Source organism: Alternaria novae-zelandiae, assembly GCF_023758075.1.
Source record: "Alternaria novae-zelandiae strain BMP 2774 chromosome Unknown scaffold_27, whole genome shotgun sequence".
Classification (NCBI taxonomy): Eukaryota; Fungi; Ascomycota; class Dothideomycetes; order Pleosporales; family Pleosporaceae; genus Alternaria; species Alternaria novae-zelandiae.
In genome coordinates, this window is record NW_026056987.1 from 121,071 (window position 1) to 138,552 (window position 17,482).

General features: G+C 54.5%; 5 protein-coding genes across 5 annotated transcripts; 2 read left to right on the plus strand and 3 right to left on the minus strand.

Annotated features, from left to right (window-relative positions):
• Positions 1 to 574: 574 nt before the first annotated feature.
• J4E88_009908 (uncharacterized protein) lies at positions 575 to 2,641 on the minus strand (the record flags this gene model as incomplete). The annotated part of the gene is made up of 2 exons (XM_049403506.1): positions 575 to 724; positions 887 to 2,641. 2 exons carry the CDS (start codon positions 2,639 to 2,641, stop codon positions 575 to 577), a joined length of 1,905 nt encoding a protein of 634 aa, XP_049250668.1.
• Positions 2,642 to 3,824: 1,183 nt separating this feature from the next.
• J4E88_009909 (uncharacterized protein) lies at positions 3,825 to 5,106 on the plus strand (the record flags this gene model as incomplete). Its single annotated transcript, XM_049403507.1, has 2 exons — positions 3,825 to 3,882; positions 3,932 to 5,106. The coding sequence occupies 2 exons, from the start codon at positions 3,825 to 3,827 to the stop codon at positions 5,104 to 5,106; spliced, it is 1,233 nt and encodes a 410-aa protein (XP_049250669.1).
• A 1,756-nt stretch (positions 5,107 to 6,862) lies between these two features.
• Positions 6,863 to 9,283, minus strand: VPS27 (Vacuolar protein-sorting-associated protein 27; the record flags this gene model as incomplete). The annotated part of the gene is made up of 5 exons (XM_049403508.1): positions 6,863 to 7,833; positions 7,879 to 8,641; positions 8,689 to 8,973; positions 9,022 to 9,154; positions 9,210 to 9,283. 5 exons carry the CDS (start codon positions 9,281 to 9,283, stop codon positions 6,863 to 6,865), a joined length of 2,226 nt encoding a protein of 741 aa, XP_049250670.1.
• A 535-nt stretch (positions 9,284 to 9,818) lies between these two features.
• J4E88_009911 (uncharacterized protein) lies at positions 9,819 to 15,319 on the plus strand (the record flags this gene model as incomplete). The annotated part of the gene is made up of 6 exons (XM_049403509.1): positions 9,819 to 9,977; positions 10,039 to 12,153; positions 12,202 to 13,114; positions 14,020 to 14,526; positions 14,574 to 15,189; positions 15,262 to 15,319. 6 exons carry the CDS (start codon positions 9,819 to 9,821, stop codon positions 15,317 to 15,319), a joined length of 4,368 nt encoding a protein of 1,455 aa, XP_049250671.1.
• A 709-nt stretch (positions 15,320 to 16,028) lies between these two features.
• On the minus strand, positions 16,029 to 17,249 carry J4E88_009912 (uncharacterized protein; the record flags this gene model as incomplete). Its single annotated transcript, XM_049403510.1, has 1 exon — positions 16,029 to 17,249. One exon carries the CDS (start codon positions 17,247 to 17,249, stop codon positions 16,029 to 16,031), a length of 1,221 nt encoding a protein of 406 aa, XP_049250672.1.
• Positions 17,250 to 17,482: the final 233 nt, after the last annotated feature.

Sequence of the window (17,482 nt, forward strand, 5' to 3'; positions counted from 1 at the left end):
CTTCAAACAAATTCTGTAGATTCATTCCATTTCTAGTCTCCTGAGTTCTGGCCATGACGCCACATCGTTAAATCGCCCTACCCTACTACCTAGCAAGAATAGCTTCCTACAGAAAAGAACACCCCATCCCAAACGGACAAAATCAAGTGCCACAGGCCCAAGAACGACTCATAAAACGATTAACAAGAAACGAAGGGTATATGCCGCGAAAGCGAGCCAGTCAAGAAATACTATAATCAACACCAGAAACTCCAAAAAGCAGACATTCTTGAAATCTGGCTTTTATGCTGCGCTTATGTTTTGACGAGAAAAGATGAATTTGAGCGTATCGTGATGCCATAAATGGGTGATTGATATGTGGTCGAAGAGCGCTGGCCCGTTTCCATAGCAGAAAGCCACAGGGGGGGATCTGTAGCTAGCTAGCCACAAATTCTCCGATGGGACATTCGCCTGCCGTAGAGGGATTGTTTGTCTCCCTTTGAAACGGCAGCAACTCGACACGGCAACCTCTGCGCATCGGCTGGTAGCTCGATGTCGCAGAAGGGGGGGTTAAGGTTCGGTGGCTGCCGGGGCCTCACACGTACTCAGGCCAGTAGTTGTATGGCATAAGAGTAGGACCAGTCCATTTCTCGCCATAAGGGTTCGTGCGCTTGCCGGCAATGAATCCGTCGTGGGCGTGTTCAAGGACTGAGATCCATGACGAGGGTTCGGGATGCTTCATCCACTGTGATACATTGTTAGCGTGTGGTTCTTTGCTTTTCCGTCTTTTATGTGGGGAAGAAGCCGTTGCCAAGATAGCTGCTGCAGGGACATCGGACTATAGATGCGCAGAAGCGGGGTTGGGGTGGCAACAGAACAACATGTGGAAATTTCTGTTGAGACTTACCTGGTTGTGAATGTGGTATGTCCAGGCACCCCGGAAGAAGTTCTCCAGCGTGCGGTTGTTGGGAGGGAATTTGTCTTCCGACAAGACGTAGTCAGTAATCACACCAGCTTTTCTCAGCTCAGCCTCCTCGTCAAGCGTGGCTTGGAACGAATCGGGGTGCTCTTTGTCGCCGTGATTGGGAGTTGGCAGGGCGGCGGAAGCGGGTACGTTCTCTTCCCCGCGTTTGGCCAAGGATTCGCTGGCAGGCATTCTGAGCTCTTTGCGTTGCGCGTCTTTGAGGTCGATGCGGTTTAGCTGTGGGCCGTCGTAGCTCTCCCATTCGTCCTTGACGCCACCAATCTTGCCCTTGAAGACTGCGCTGTAGTCCCGGATACATGGCACCGTACAGCGTCCTTCGCGGTCCCAGTTGAACTCTGTCCAGATAGGGTCAAAGGCAGCGGTCTCGAACATCTTGAACTCCTGGTCGCGTCCGTCTTTCCAGGCCATGCGACCAAGCACGCGGGGGTGGAAGTTGACGCCCATTCTGATACCGCCGTAGAGCAAGTAGGATGAGAGGGAGGAGTTTGCCGAGAGGGACATGATGGCGGTGTTGTAGTCGCCGGGGTGAGGGTGTGCTGCCCATCTTTCTGCCCAAGCATGCTCTTTCGGCAGTAGAAGGGGTCGCATGTCCCGGAGCATCAGAACATCCATGTCGAAGTAAGCACCACCGTAGATGTGTAATACAATGAAGCGAACGGCATCGGATACGGCGACCGGAAGGAATGTCATCTGCTTCTGGGTCAGAACGAGCCACTGCTGGCCATCCTTGTCTTCAATAATGTTCTCGGCCACGTCCTTCTCTCCCTTGGCGTTCACGGCGCCGGGTTTGCTATAGTAGTCGAAACCGTTCTTGTCTTCCTTGTCGGTGGCCAGTGGGATGCGGTTAGGGAACTTCCAGGGCATGACAACAATGTCACCTCGCTCGACCAGAGGCAGAAAACGGGCAAATAGAGCATCCTTGTTCAGCATGTGTTCGACAGCGTTCGGGTTGTGGTCGGTGTCAAGCCATAGCCAAAGACGAGAGCAAGCCAGGTTCTGGGTGTAGAGGTAACTCTTGATGAAGACCTCGACTCGCCAGGTCGCAGGACCAGTCCAGTAGGTGTGGTATGGGATGATCGGGCCGGGGCAGGTGCCGATGTTGGTTCCGTTGGCAGCAATCGCGTCGTTCACAGGGGTGTAGCTCTCGAGCGTCTTGCCGTGTCCGTCTGCGTTGATGAAGTCGGCGTTGCGGGGGTCTTGGGCGCTGGCTCGGTCGGCGGGCTCTGGCAGGCTGTAGTAGCGGTCCTCGCCCTCTGCAAAGAACTTGAGGCAGTCAAAGGGCTTCCTCATCTTCTCAATGCCAGCATAGGTGCCGCGGCACTCCTCAATCAGCATGTCAATGTCGGCCTCGGTATCGACATGCGGGCGGGGACCGAGGTAGTCGTCCTTGTTCTTGACGGCGGTAATGGGGCGGTTGAAGACATTGGCGTGCGGGTTGATGGTGACAGTCTTGGTGGTGCCGGCGAACTTGACCTTGACGCCCGCCTTGGTGGTCTCGATCAGCTCCGTGGGCCCAGCCTTGTCCAGGAAGGCGGGAATGCCAATCTTACCCTTCGCGGCGACTGAGGGGTCGTTTATGAAGGTGATGACACCGTAGATAGCGGCATAGAGCAGTGCCGCCAGCACTAGGTTCTTGCACAGAGTGAAGACTGCGCGGACTTTGGATCCTTCCGCCATACCGATAAGCTAACGGGCGACGACCCGAAGCAGCGTTTCCCAGGTATTATTCGACAATCGCCAGTTTCGCGTAGGTGTATAGGTTTGGTGTAGGCTCGGTGGAGGTGTGAGGATTGCGGTGCCCAGGTGGAGGCTAGCAGGCGCACGTGTTGAAAGGGCGGTCGAGGTCCTCGCGATAAGGCGTTGGGGTCGCAATGTTGGAAACACGATGTTGTCGCACAACGCAATCTTCGCAGAAGGATATATTAGGGAGGATTATCGGGCGCAGCGTGCAGGTGCGTGCATTAGGTGATACGGAGTTTGGTCCTACGCGGGTCTGGGAGGCTGTGAAAGCGGGTCGTAGGCGCGAATGGGCGTGAGCGTAATAGGGTCGAAAGGGCCTGCGGGGAATTCGACACCACAGGCAGGATCGCACAGTGCACAACGGTCAAGGACAGACGGGAATGAAAGACAGGTCGGCACCAAGGAGCGGAGGCGGCGTAGAAATGAAATCAGGCTGCGGGTTGTGGACTGCACCAGACCACGACAGTTCGGGGTTCAAAGCAGCTAGCCTAATTTCCCTGCACGCCGCGCCCCATGCTGACCCGCCCACCACTCCCCCTGAGCACTACCGCACAACTGTTGATGTTTGACAGCTCTGCTAACGGCTTTTGTTATTGTCGCACCCGTTTTTATATCGCGCACGCAAATTCTGCATTCCGTCCTTTCACGTCTGTGCTGTGTTGATGCGCCTTCCTCGCGGCGGTGGCTCCTTCCCCTAGGGCCGTCTTCCCGTCCCCATGCGGAAGCGACAGCCCCAAGCGAACTGAGGTCTCTCATCTTGCACGCCTTGCCCGCCTGGTGACTTGTGACTACACCTGTGCCCACCATCGCTTGCATGGTCCCCATTAATGCTGCGACACTCCTGTCTGAAGGCTTTCACTGCCCTATCACCGCCCCGATTCTCGCTCCTCGCCCCCAGACGACCTTACTCGGCCGTCACCGCCCTCCCACGATGTGAACGCATCGAGATCCCCTGTCGGTCAAACGGCTCCATTACGGTTGAGTAAGTCTTCTTCCGTCTTGTCTTCACATGACGTTGTTTGTCCTTCGATCCTGCCTCTCGTCGTTGCAATTGCCCGGGGAATCCTCCGCCTGCTGTGCGATGACCTCACAGCGCTTTGCTCCTCCGCAATCCAACACCATGCCCCGCCCTAAGCGAGCATACCTCAGATCGCAGCTTCTGGGCATCATCTTGGCTGGTTCTAGTACTAACCCTCTTTAGCGTATTCCATGCATCAGCATCTAAAGCTCCGGTCCTGCTTTACCTGCCTCCAGGACCAGTAGTGCCAGAGAGCTCAGATGAAGACGAACGCGTTATCACAACGCTAAAAGAGTCAAGTGCTGGTACCATCGTGCGTATCAACTACCGCGCGTCGTCGGCGCATCAGTATCCGACCCCATGTCACGATGTGCTGCTTGGCTACGATTGGGTCCGCGAGCATATCCTTATCGATGAATTCGAACGGCCTTATCTAGCTCGCATGGGTGTATGCGGAGAACTAGTAGGCGGCTCATTGGCAACGATGCTGGCTCTGACAGAGTGTCGTGTTGGGGAGAGTCGAATCGGCGCTGCAGCCATCAACAATCCGATTGTAGACTGGGTGTTCCCAGATGAGCTTCCAGTCGTCCAGCCGGAGGATCTGCCCGAGCCGCAATATGGCGACGAAACCCAACTTCCAGCTGATGAAGACATGGCTGGTTCATTGGCGATTCGCGAGGCTATAGAGAATCTGCAACCTGAAAAGAAGCGTGGCAGGAAACGATTGCCTAAAACACCGCCGCCGACATCTTGGCAAGCTTATGGAGAGAACGAAATCATACCCACGATGATCTTGTCGGAGAGGCGTGACGTTCTATTTAGGAAGCCGCAAGACTACTTCGATCGATTTGCATCTCCACTGCACTTCTTCCGTTCCCCTCATGCGCAGCTTACCCTGCCGCCACAGGACGACATCTTCGCATCACAGCAACCAGACGAACTCCTCGACATCGAGACACAGATGGCCATGAACCACTATGCAACTTTTGAGGATGCCATCAAAGCCCCACCGGCAGTACCAACGCTGAGCAGATGTCGTGCCTACGCTCGGAATTACCCTCCAGCAGGTACTCGGCTCAGTCTGCCCATCTGGAACGTCACAACCGGACTGCAGAGTCCGCTCAACGATACCACAAACGATCTAGCCAAGCATCTTCGACGCAGCATCGCCCGCCAAATCTTGAAGACGCATTCTGGGCGATCCCGCTGGCACGACGCAGCCGAGAAGAAGCAGTACGAAGAAATCGCCCAAGACAGAGTCGAACTAACCTCCTACAAAGGCGTAGGACTGTGGTCTCAACAGGACCCCGATCCAGCAACGCGTCCACGAGTAGAAGAAATTGGAGCATGGATGAAACGACAATTAGAACCTGGTTCCTTCTAGATAACCAAAAAAACGAACATAATAACATCTCCAATCCATCTCCCCCCTCACAACCCAAGTCCACACCGCTCAATCTCCCCCAGCGCCTTTTTCTCACAAACACCTCTTTCCCACGCAGCCACCTCCTTCACAACCATCTTCCCAGTCTTCCCACAAATATCCCTCTTATACGTAACCCCCATGCCCGCATCCTGCACAGCGCCCAGCACATAATGATCTAATTCCACATACCCCCAATGCGCCGCCTCAACCCTAACAACAGCCCAACTACTCCAGTGCAACAACGGCACACGCGGTCTCTCCTCTGTCCCTTCCCCTTCCCTAACGTAACCACGCAGTCCAGCTACCCGCTCCCCACGCGCGCTTTCCATCTCTTCGTCGGATAGGAAAGGGAGGAGGACTTCGCAGCTTGATTCCGCGCCCACGGAAAGCGGGAAGTAGGGAAAGGGATCGCTGGAATCGTGACGGTCCCTATGCAGGACTGGCGGTTCTGTAATCGAAGTTCGTGTCTTTTTCGTCTTGGGGTTGTACGTCCGGCATGAGATGTTGTAGTTCATTTGATTCTCCTCCAACAACACCAGCAACGCACGCACTTCCACACGCTCGGGATGTGGAACCAAAAACTCAAAGAACCCCCTCTTCTTGCTTTGCTGCCACATCGGCATCACCACCCACGGAAACCTCGAACTCACACCCCATCTCCGTGTACACCTCGTCTCCACACCACCATCGTCCACCCTCAGCGGAATAACACCCCGTTCCAACAACCGGTGTAACGCCCACCTTGCTTTCTTATTAGTCCCGTATTCATTCACCAACCGCCCCTGCATCGTAGAGACATGCTCAGCATGAAAAGGCGTATGCTCGACTCTTATATCGCCCTTCTGCGCCAGACCGATTAATCCGTACAATGTCGTCCAGTCGGAAGTTAACCAGGGTACGCGCCATGAGAGTTCTAGACTGCGGGCTTCTTGGTTGGATTTTGTGATTTTGAGGCGGCGGTGTGTGGCGAGGGAGTGGATGAGGGGGATGGAGAGGAGGATGAGGAGGTGAAGGAGGGTGGGTAGGGTGGAGAGGAGGAGGGAGGGTGGGGTGGGGGGTTGAGAGGAGGAGGTTTGGTTTGTGGGATCCATGGCGATGACGGTGGATGTTGTTAGGACGGCTGTGATTGTTGGGGTTGTTGCCATGCTGGATACGGATTATGGATGTCTTCTGGGAGCCGCGATGGGTATGCCACGGGTGTGTTGTAGTCATCCTTCGTCCCAGCGACTATGGACCAAGTCTGCATTGTACATGACAGACAAGCAAAGCGCGTCACCTTTGTGTCTTGTTGTTTGGTCAGTCTGTCAATGAAGGTCGCAGCTTTCTGCCCGAATCCGGCGTATCGCATGGCTTTGTTCACTTATAAAGGGAACAGGTATGCGAGTGCCGTCTCGTACTTCTTCACAGGAGACAATGAACTTGGACATCTAGATTTCCAACATTGAAACGGAAAAGTGTTGGAAAATGGTATTATGGGTAGACGTAACATAGTGTGATATTGCGATTATCTTCATACCTAGGTATCTATAAGCGATGCCAGACGTCTTCCCCACCTATTAAACGCCTAAAGGCCTAGACGAACAATCCTGTTTCAGGCCCTTTTGAAGACTATCAAATTGTGCCGTCCCATAATGACAGCGCGTAGAATACGTCATTCATGTTATCCTCCAGACTAAAGCTCGTCTCAAATAACAGCCCACCCTGATTCGATGATCTACAAATCAATCAAAGGCTCATCCACAACCTTCTGCTGCTGAACCGGCAACTGATTCTGCGGCGCAGACGGGAAACTCTCCGGCCCATAACCACCCGTCGCATAAGGTGCTGATTGCCACGCCGAAGACTGTTGCTGCTGGGGCGCTTGCTGTTGCTGTTGCCAGTACTGTTGGGGTGGCAGCGCTTGTTGCGGAGCTTGTTGTTGCTGTGGAGGTGCCTGCTGCTGCTGCTGCGGTGGAGGCGCTTGTTGCTGCTGAGCCTGTGGCTGATCTTGCCTGGGATACGGCGGGTTCTGCCATGCAGTCGTAGGTTGTGCGGGTGGGGAGATAGGCGTCTGTTGTGGTGGAGCTCGGGTGTATGCTTGTGGAGAGGGGGGTTGCTGTTGCTGGGATGGCTGGGAGCCGTAGCTTTGGCTTCGTTGCATTGGCGGCTGAGAGGGTTGCGCTGCAGCGCTGTCTCCGTAGTAGAAGCTAGCGCTCTCTGCGTCAGACACCGGAGGTGCTTGTGATGGATATCCTGAGGACTGTTGTGGCGGGTACTGCTGATTTGATACTTGACGCTGGAGTTGTGGTGAAGCAGGGTTTGGATATGAAGTATTAGGTGGCGGTTGTGCGAGGGTGGGGTATGGTTGTGAGGGTTGTTGGTACTGATCCTGGGAAGGAGCGTAGGACTGTGGTCGTTTGTCGAACTGTGGGTAGGGTGCTTGGTAACCACCGCCATATTGCGATTGCGGTTGTCCGTATGCACTCGAAGGGTCTGCGTTTCCTGTGTAGTAGTTCTCGCCCGATCCTGGTGCTCCTGACTGCTGTATGCTTGGGTATAGGTTGGCTGCCGGCCGTTGTGACGAAGCAGGGAGACCGTACATGGCGTTGGTCTGGTTGTTGTATGTGCTCGAAAGTCTCTCCTCGAGCATGCGATCGTAGTATCGAACGACGGTTGACAGCTTCGCGTGTAGGTCAAGTAGTGTGTCTGCTCCCGTTAGTACAGTTCCGATGGCGCGGAGGTGTAACATACCATGCTTGCTCATAGTCTCGCCATAGGTACGGGCAAGCTTCGGTCTCAACTTTCCAATGCTCTCGTACAGCTCTTGTATCTGTGGTTCCCGCAGGATAGTGCCAGGCGCTTGGTGTTGTAACCGGTCGACCAATGTGGAGAAGAGGTTGATGTTCTCGGCTTCGACAGGCGTGAGCTCGTAATCGTTCTTAGGCGCAACAAAAGGTGCTGATCCGTTCGCATTGGAGGCCTGTTCCCGGAAGGTCGTGGCATACTTCTTCTTTTGTTCCTCCATGTCAGCCAAGGAAGCCGCAATAGCGGCCGCCAGGTCGGCATCCTCCTCCTCTTCAGGCTGTTTCTTGCTCGTCCCATTCGTTGGCTTGGACTGTGACTGCAACTGCGACTGAGGCACAAAGCCGGAAGAGCTGTTTCCCTTGGCTTCGTCCAGACTCATCTCCAGCGCTCGCTTCAGGTCAGCATCGAAGCTGTCCTCAACGCGTGCATTTCGCGGCTCCATTGAGCCCTGATATAGCGTTCTCTGTGGTTTGGGGGTGTCGAAGACTCTCGGGAGCGGTGTTCCTCGCGACCGTTCGGTAAGCTTCGCATGGCAGCCATCGTCGACGCGCACAGGGTCCATGATGCCGAGATGGGGTAATGGGATGCTCTTGCTCGAGCATGCGCCACAGAAGACGTTTCCGCAGTTGCGACAGTGGTGCTTCCGGTTCGTGAAGGTAAAGGGCGTGCGGCACCGCATGCAGACGTCGGAGTCGGTCCACTCGGGAGGCTGGAATGTGTTAGTCCGTAGTAGTTGCGCATAGATGGATAACCTACTGCACTGCTGTCGAGCATACTGCTGGAGATGTTCTCCTTTGGAGGGAAGTGGTAGCCCTCCCGTTGCAGGCTGTAGTAGACCTCGTTGATATAGCTGAGGTTCTGGCGCCCTTCAGCGGCAGTCGCCCATGATTGTATAAGCTCGAGCATCTTGTTCTTCACATCGTTGTTGGGTGCGACGGTTGGAGGTGCCTTGAGCAGGGACGTCATATTATCGAGGAACTCGCGGGAAGCTATCTCTTGGATGAAGTGGGCGCCGCCGTTCTTAACGCACGTGTCTGTGAGCTGAGACAATTAGCAGAACTCGTGATGTTCCTGGAGGGTCATTCGTACGTTCAAGGTGGCAAGCTGGACGTTGGGGTTCTTATTCCCTATCCTCTTCTTCAATGCGCGCATGGCATCTCTAGGCTGCACCGTCTTGGAGCGAATAACGTCGGATATCTCGAGGTTGAGGGGCATGTCCTCTCTGACGTATGTTAGCTTGTATATTTCCATGAATTACGTCTCGGCTCAGCTCGTACAAGCTCGAAGAGGTGGCGCGCTCGATCTGCTCGTCGAGCGCGCCGGTGGTCGAGGACCCGAACCAGCCCGCCATGGTGTAGGGCGCTCCCAGTGGGTGAATGGGTTCCGGAGTGTCAAAGGTATGTATGAGCGTTTTGATAGCTGTTCGACTTCTAATTAGAGTTGCGGCTTGGTGGAGAGTAGCGCGTGGGGATAGTCGCTGTGGTGGTTAGGTAGCAAGCTGTCCGAGGTGAGGGCTTGGCGATGACGCCGGACGCCTCTGAGCCGCATCCACCGACGCATGCTTCAACCCTGCGAATCGCGGGACGGCCATACACGCCCAACGCCTTCACTCACGATACCCAAGTCGCCCCTGGAACCCGCCCGCCGCTGTAGAATCGCCGCCCGTTACTGCACGCCACTGCCCAATCACGCGCTACCCGATCCGCCCCGCATTCCCGATCAACACTGCCTCTCTGGCCACACGTACGCGTATTCGACTCCAGGTGCGCCTTGCTCGGACTCGAGAACATGCACGCCTGCCCGCCGATTAAAGTGTGTTTGTGAGTGCGGCACCTCCTCCGCCGCCCTCAGCACCTCCTTCGCCCGCCCACACCACCACCACCGCCATGAACGGCTACACCAATGGCGCGCACGGCGTCGGCGCAGACGGATGGGGAAGCGGCGACGGCGCTGGGGACTCCAGAGGCCCAGTTGGCCCATTCCCACCCATCGCCGAAATCATAGCCTCTGCGACAGACACGGCCGAGTCGCTAAAACACCATTCGGTACTCATCCAACACCGCCTCAGAGGTAACACGTTCATACGTCAGTCGCTGACCCGCACAGATCAAACTCCTCCTTGAACGAGCCAGGGGGCACTTCAATTCGGCCAAGAACATGCTCAACAACCGCTCTCCCGCCGGCGCCTACTGGGAATACATTGTCGCATACCAGATCGTCGCCGAACTGATACCCACCCACCGCGACTACTACGACAAGATCAACGGCAGCCGAAGCCAGATCCACCGCGACTTCAACGAGCTTATGAAAGAGATCAAGTCAAACGAAGAGCGGTTTGTGCGCATAAAGGACATTATAAAGAACGACAACAAGAGGAACGGCGCACACCACAGGACGACCTCTACACCCCCCTCTACAACACAAAGCAACCGCAATGGCATGATTGCGATGCGGAAAGACGACGAGCTGATGCTTCCTGAAGTCCCCACCGGGCTGCCAAACGGTCGAGCGTCACCTGCGGCCTCTCTGGATTCTTCACGGAGAAAACCCCCCGTGCAACCGAAGCCGCAATCGCTGCATGGCCGGGCCGTGCACCAAAGCATATCGAATGTTAACGGAGTGAATGATCTTGCTCAGCGGTTCGCGAATCTTAGAGGGACCGGTCCGCTAGTTGATACGTCGCCTCGCCCCAGCCAAGATTTGTCTGTCAAGATGCCCTCTCCTGCAGACTACCATTCTACAAACCGGATTATGGGTCCGCGGGGTATGCCTCCACCGCCTCTTCACATGCCTCCGCCGCCGCCGAAGCTGCCTCTGGATACACAATTCGCCGCTTCGCTGCCGAAAGAGCCTAGTCCTACCTATAGTCCAGCGAGGAACATCTCAGGTCCATCGAGCATCAACGCACCTCGGAGTACACCCAGGAGCTTGAACGGAACCGGGGGTCGTACCAACTCACTCGCCGCGTCTAGTGCGTCAGCGTACGCACCGAATGCGAATAGTGCGCCCGACTCATACTTTCCCGCGCAGACCCTCCGAGACGGCAATGGAAGAACAAGGTCTGTCAGCAAGACAGTCGAACTTGAGATCGATGCTAGCATGCTTTACGACTACTACCGCATGTACAATGTACTCACCATCGACGTGCGAGACAGGACAGACTTCGACGCGGGACACATCTTCGTGCGGAACATCATGTGCATAGAGCCCTTGACCTTGCGCGATGGCGACTCCGCCGAACAGCTTCTAGACCGTCTCATCATATCCCCAGACGAGGAACAGGACATGTTCGACAAGAGGGCCGACTTTGATGTAGTCGTATACTACGACGAGTCGACAAAGAACATTGACTTCATGCATAGACACAACCGATCTGATAGCGAAATTGCGTTGAAGCGGTTATTTGACACCCTGCACGAGTTTAATGCGGACAAACCGCTCAGACGTCCTCCGGTTCTTCTCAAAGGCGGTCTTGACGCTTGGATGGACCTGGTGGGCCCACAGGCTTTGAAGACGTCGAACACTGCTGGACAAGTGGCTGCTGGTCCGACGCGGGCTCGGGCTATCCGACGATCGCCAGCTGCCAGCCATATCGCGAGGAACAATACGCAAAGAAGATCAAAACGTGAATACGTTCCCATGGACCAAGAAGAGCAGCAACAGTGGCTCGAGGAAGCTCGAAAAGGGCGCGCTGCAGTGGAAGTTCCCCCGGCAGATGGTGAAGAGGAAGACGAACCTACGCAGGATTTCTACCGTTCGACAGAAGAGTTCCTACGCCGATACCCCGATGTTGAAGCCGAGCAGTCATCTATGATGTACCCGTCGAAGTTCCAGTCGACCAATCAATACGTCGCACCTGCCATACCTGTTGCACCTTCTCGTCCGCCGCCTTCTGTTCCTAGGGTGAGCTACAGTGGCGTACACGATCGGCAAGAACAGAATCGCAATGTCGTCTACAATGGACAACCTCAATTTAGTAACCTAAGGCTACATAGGACGGGCCTGCTGAATTTTGGCGTCACGTGCTACATGAACTCGGTAGTGCAGTGTCTCAGTGGACATCTATTGCTTTCGGACCTGTTTCTTACTGGAAGATATCAGCGAGATCTCCAGCGGGACAACTGGAAGGGAACAAAGGGGATTTTACCAGAAGCGTACGCAACGCTGCTGTCCAATCTATACAAGGGCGATGTCACGTCCGTGCGCCCAAGCACATTCAGGGTAAGTCAAAGATGGAAGCAGAAAATAGGCATGGCTAATTTTGAACAGCGCATCTGCGGACACTTCAACTCGCAGTGGGGCATTGATGAACAGCAAGACGCCAAGGAGTTCCTGGAATTCGTTCTAGACTACATGCACGAGGACTTGAACCTCACCTGGAACAAACCGCCACTCAAGCCACTTTCAGACCAGGAAGAGCTGCAACGAGAGAGATTTCCACGTCAGTATTCAGCAATGATTGAATGGCGGAGATATCAACATCGGGATATGTCCGTCATTGGTGGTCTATTCGCTGGTCAGCACGCGTCGCAGCTTACATGCCAGACATGCGGCGTGACAAGTACAACATACGAAGCCTTCTGGAGTATCAGCGTCGAGATTCCTCGAGACGGCGAATGCGACCTGCGCCATTGTCTCAACTCATACTGCGCACCAGAGCGTCTAGCAGGCGACGAACTATGGCGCTGCCCTCGATGCAAGAAAGATCGCGAGGCTGTAAAGAAGATCACCATCACCCGCGCCCCCGACACACTCGTCATCCACTTCAAACGCTTCAGCGCCTCGCGTACGGAAAGCGCACGGAAAGTCCGGACGCCTGTTAATTTCCCGCTCCAACGCCTCGACATGGGTCCCTTTGTCGAGCCACCCATGACGCCAGAACAAGAACGATATGTGTCTGAAAAGGCCCGAGATGGACCTGCGCAGCTTGCTGGTGTTAAGAGCGATCCTACTATGAATGGGCCGTATGTGTACAACGCCTACGCCGTTATTTGGCATATCGGTGCTACGCTTGGAAGCGGACATTACATCGCGTTCGTCAAGGATAAGTCTAGGGGTTGTTGGCGCAGTTTCAACGACGATAAGATTACGGACTTTGATCCTGGGAATCTTCCGCCGCACAACCGGCTGCAGAACGAGAAGGCGTATATTGTTTTCTATGAGAGGGAGAGGGTTGCTGGTGGTGCTTTCTAGCAAGACACATGTTGATAACACGTCCAGCGCGTTTGGTTGAGTGTTTACGCGTTATTTGACTTTTGGCGCTGCATCTTGGGTAGTTTGGGTAAGCGACAGTCTGGTTGAGATTATACTTTGCGCGTGCGACGAATTATGTCTCTGGGACGAACGGGGCATTGCATACTTGGCGTTGGGATTATATACCTTGTCGAATATTATTCCGTTGAGACGCATTAGTTGCTTGTTACGTTTGTGTGTAAACTTACTGTGATGTTTGAGCAAATCCACACAGCAAGATGGATACTAGAGATGGCTACTATTTGTGTCGCATTGTGTGCAGAATATCTGGGTGTAGGAGTATACATTACCTCAGATGCTGCCTACTAATGGAGTTTTAATAGTATGTATACTGTAAGCTGCAAACTGCGACACGAACTTCAGCTACCTTTGCTAAGGGCTATCCAGAGTTCAGCTCCGTCGTGAGGCTGACAGGGCAGCCGATGATCGGGCAGCAGGGATGGTGAGGGACCGAACATTTTTTGTGCCGATAAGATAAGGTTTCTGACTCTCCACACCCGTCGTTCCCCAGACGCCGCAACCCCTCCTTCAATTGACTCTTCTTGACTCTTTCTTCTCACTTACTTCTTATACCCAAACACTTGCAGATATGTCAAAGGGACGCGTTTGCCTTGCTTACTCTGGTGAGTACTTCTGCAACAGCTAATATTATGCCAATTGCGTCAACTGCGTTTCTGCGTTCACCTGCGTTCACCTGCGTTCGACTGCGTTCACTTGCTCAGAGACAACGAAGTAACCTGAGTCATTAGGCGGCCTCGACACCTCCACGATCCTGAAATGGCTCATCGGTACGTCAGAAGCACATTCAGAAACCCAACACGATCTAACGCGTAGACAAAGAGGAGGGCTATGAGGTCGTCTGCTTCCTCGCCAACGTCGGCCAAGAAGAGCCCTGGGACGAGGTGGAGAAGAAAGCGCTCAAGATTGGCGCGAAGAAGATGGTCATCCTAGACCTGCAGAAGGAATTCGTCGAGGAGCTCTGCTTCCGCGCCGTCCAGTGCAACGCCTCGTACGAAGGCCGCTACCTCCTCGGCACCTCGCTGGCCCGCCCCGTCATCGCCCGCGCACAGATCCGCGTCGCGCAACAAGAAGGCTGTGGGTTCGTCTCGCACGGCTGCACAGGCAAGGGCAACGACCAGGTCCGCTTCGAGCTGGCTTTCTACACACTTCAGCCTACTATCAAGGTTATTGCGCCGTGGAGGCTGCCGGAGTTCTGCGACCGCTTCAAGGGCAGGCAGGATCTGCTGGACTATGCGGAGCAGCATGGTATTCCTGTTACGTCTACCAAGGCGAAGCCCTGGTCCATGGACGCCAACTTGGCTCACTGCAGTTACGAGGCCGGTAAGACACCACACATCTAGATTGTATATTCAAGACTAATGATATAGGCATCCTCGAGGACCCCGACGTGTCTCCCCCCGACGACATGTGGACCATGACCGACTCCCCGCTCAACGCCCCCAACGAACCCACCGACATAACCGTCCACTTTGAAAAGGGCATCCCCGTCAAACTCACCACCCCCACCAAGACCTACACCGACTCCGTCGAGCTCTTCACCGCGCTCAACAAGCTCGGCTTCACCCACGGCATCGGCCGCATCGACATCGTCGAGAACCGTTTCATCGGCCTCAAATCCCGCGGCTGCTACGACTCGCCCGCCATGACCATCCTCCGCCTCGCCCATCTCGACCTCGAGGGCCTCGTCATGGACGCCCAGGTGCGCAACCTGCGCGACCAATTCGTATCCCACAACTGGAGCTACCAGCTCTACAACGGCATGTACTTCTCGCCCGAACGCGAGTTCATCGAGAACAGTCTGCTCTTCTCGCAGCGCAGGGTCAACGGCGAGGTTAGGATGAAGCTGTACAAGGGTAACTCGTATGTGCTGGGCCGGTCCAGTCAGACGGAGAAGCTGTACTCTGAGGAGGAGGCTAGTATGGATACGTTGGATAACTTTAGTCCTATGGATACTACGGGCTTTATTGCTATTCAGAGCATTCGGTGAGTTTATACGTCTAGTCTTTGGATTGGAGGGTATGGATGGTTTGTGGATGGTTTGCTAACGTGAAATAGTCTCAAGAAGTACGGGCTCCAGAAGGCGGAGGAGGGCGAGAACATGTCGAGGGCTTAGAAGGCTTCTTCTGATATGCATACGACGCTGACGTACTGGCGGAGATGGCTGCATCGTGAGAATCTTCATGATCAGGTCACTTATGCGAGTCCTGAGGTTACGCCGAAGGGGAAGTCGGGTTAGGATTGGGGGATTACGGCATCCGGACGAGTATGATGAGATGAGGTGGATAAAATAGATACCAATGATAAAAGTCATACTAATAATCTGGTACTGTGTCTGCGTGTTGTCTGGTAATGAGAGATCCACTGAGCCTGTTGTCACGGCATAACCACACCCTCTAAGGACCATAGCTAAAGCTACCCTGATACGCACATTCCATCTTCAACGCGTAAATGAGCAAAGTCCAACATACTGCAACAACCTCATTGGCTGACGCGACTGCCAAGCACTAATTTCCAAACGGGGATTGAAGCTCTTCCGAGCGTTCCGATGTCGCTCGCTACCAGGATGTCCAACGTCACACTCAGGTTTGCGATGTATGTTCTTGCACCCGGAGTGTACCTGGTCGTCGTCTCTTCCTTCCTTCCATCTTCTTTGTGAAAATTACCGCCAGTCTCGCAGCTCCCGTCTACATGTCTCCGCGTCTTTTCTGCTCTCTCTCTCTCTCTCTCTTCTCTAGACTTGTCCATTCCAGCCGTCGCGTCTTACACATGGTCATCTGCCTCTGTCTCCTTCCAAGGTTGTATCCCGCGTGCATGATCCCTTCTTATCCACCTCTTCCCTCGTCCGCATCCTCACTCACCCTCTTCTCTTGCCTCCGTTGTGCCTCAACCCATTCCTCAGTAGTTGCATAGGAGACAGGGTATGTTGCCTCGCTTCGCGGCCGTGTCGTCGGTCTCGGCTGCTGCACGACAAAGTTCTCGACGTAGCCTGGCGCATACATCGTACCCTGCTGCTGTACGAAGTTGTTGTTGACGGAGCCTGGCGCGTACATCGGACCTGGTTGCTGCATGACGACGTTGTTGACGGGACCTGGCGCGTACATCTGGCCCGGCTGGAACGTAGGCTGGAAATGCGCCTGCTGTGGAGCATACATGATCGGCGCATATGGACTTTGGTAAGCCCCAGCGGTGTTGTGGCCGGCAAAGGTAGGTTCCGGAAGGGGTTGCTGGTAACCGGGAGCAGGAGCAGGAGCGGGATACCGATGAAAGATCGGACGTGAAGCCATCTGGTTAAGGCTGTACGATCCATCTGACATATCCCCGGACGAATGCAACAAGAACTTCTGGAAGTCCAAAAAGTCGGACTGGTATTGGGCGTCTCGGCCACTCTCGTCAGGCAGCCCATTCTGAACTGCGTCCAAGTTCAGTCCGGCTTGCTCAAAGTCCTCAGCTCGCAAGACATCTTCCTGGAAAGTATTACTTGAAGGCTGATGCCCCATAGCATGCGAAGGGCCATGGCCCAAAGTACCCTGACTCGAGTTCGAAGGAAACCTCATTAGATCCGCATCAGGGAGGACATTACCAAACTGGTGTTGTGGGTAATGCTGGTATTGCTGGTATTGCTGCTGCGGCTGTACGAAGTCCATACGCGAGGCTGGTGACGTAACAGCATGCGGCGCATAACCCGCTCCCGGATGGGCAGCAAGGGAGTTGCGAGGTGCAAGCGAATACGGAGCATATCGCTGGCTGCGCACGCTGTTTCTCGGCGCAGTTCTACGACCAGACTGCACATTTGTTGCTGCATGTAGTTGGTCCACATGCTCTCCTCGCGTGTGGATGGCCAACTGTGGAGGACCAGGAGTCGGCATGGTTGGCAGAACTTGAGGCCTGCCCTGCGCGAGCGCGAGTTCGGCATCACTCAGGTCCGCTGCATTTGTGATATTACCGTTAACACCCCATCTTGCCTTTGGCGATCCCGGAAGAAGCGGCCGTTGTCGCCGCGGTGGTGGTGGTGTCGAGTCTGCACTGCGACGTTTGCGAGCCATCTTGAATGGTTAGATTACCAGGGAAAGATATGTCAGTAAGGCTAAAAAAATGTTGCTAATAAGATTGCAGATGTTGGCGAGCATGATTTATACGCAGCGTTTTCAGCACGCGCAGTGAAGTTCGCTAGAAAATACCAACTGGGACATGGTAAGAACATCTATCCGTGGTTCGACAACGTTTAACCATAGGTGTTTCTTCTACGCTACACACAGCAAACAACATACCAATATCA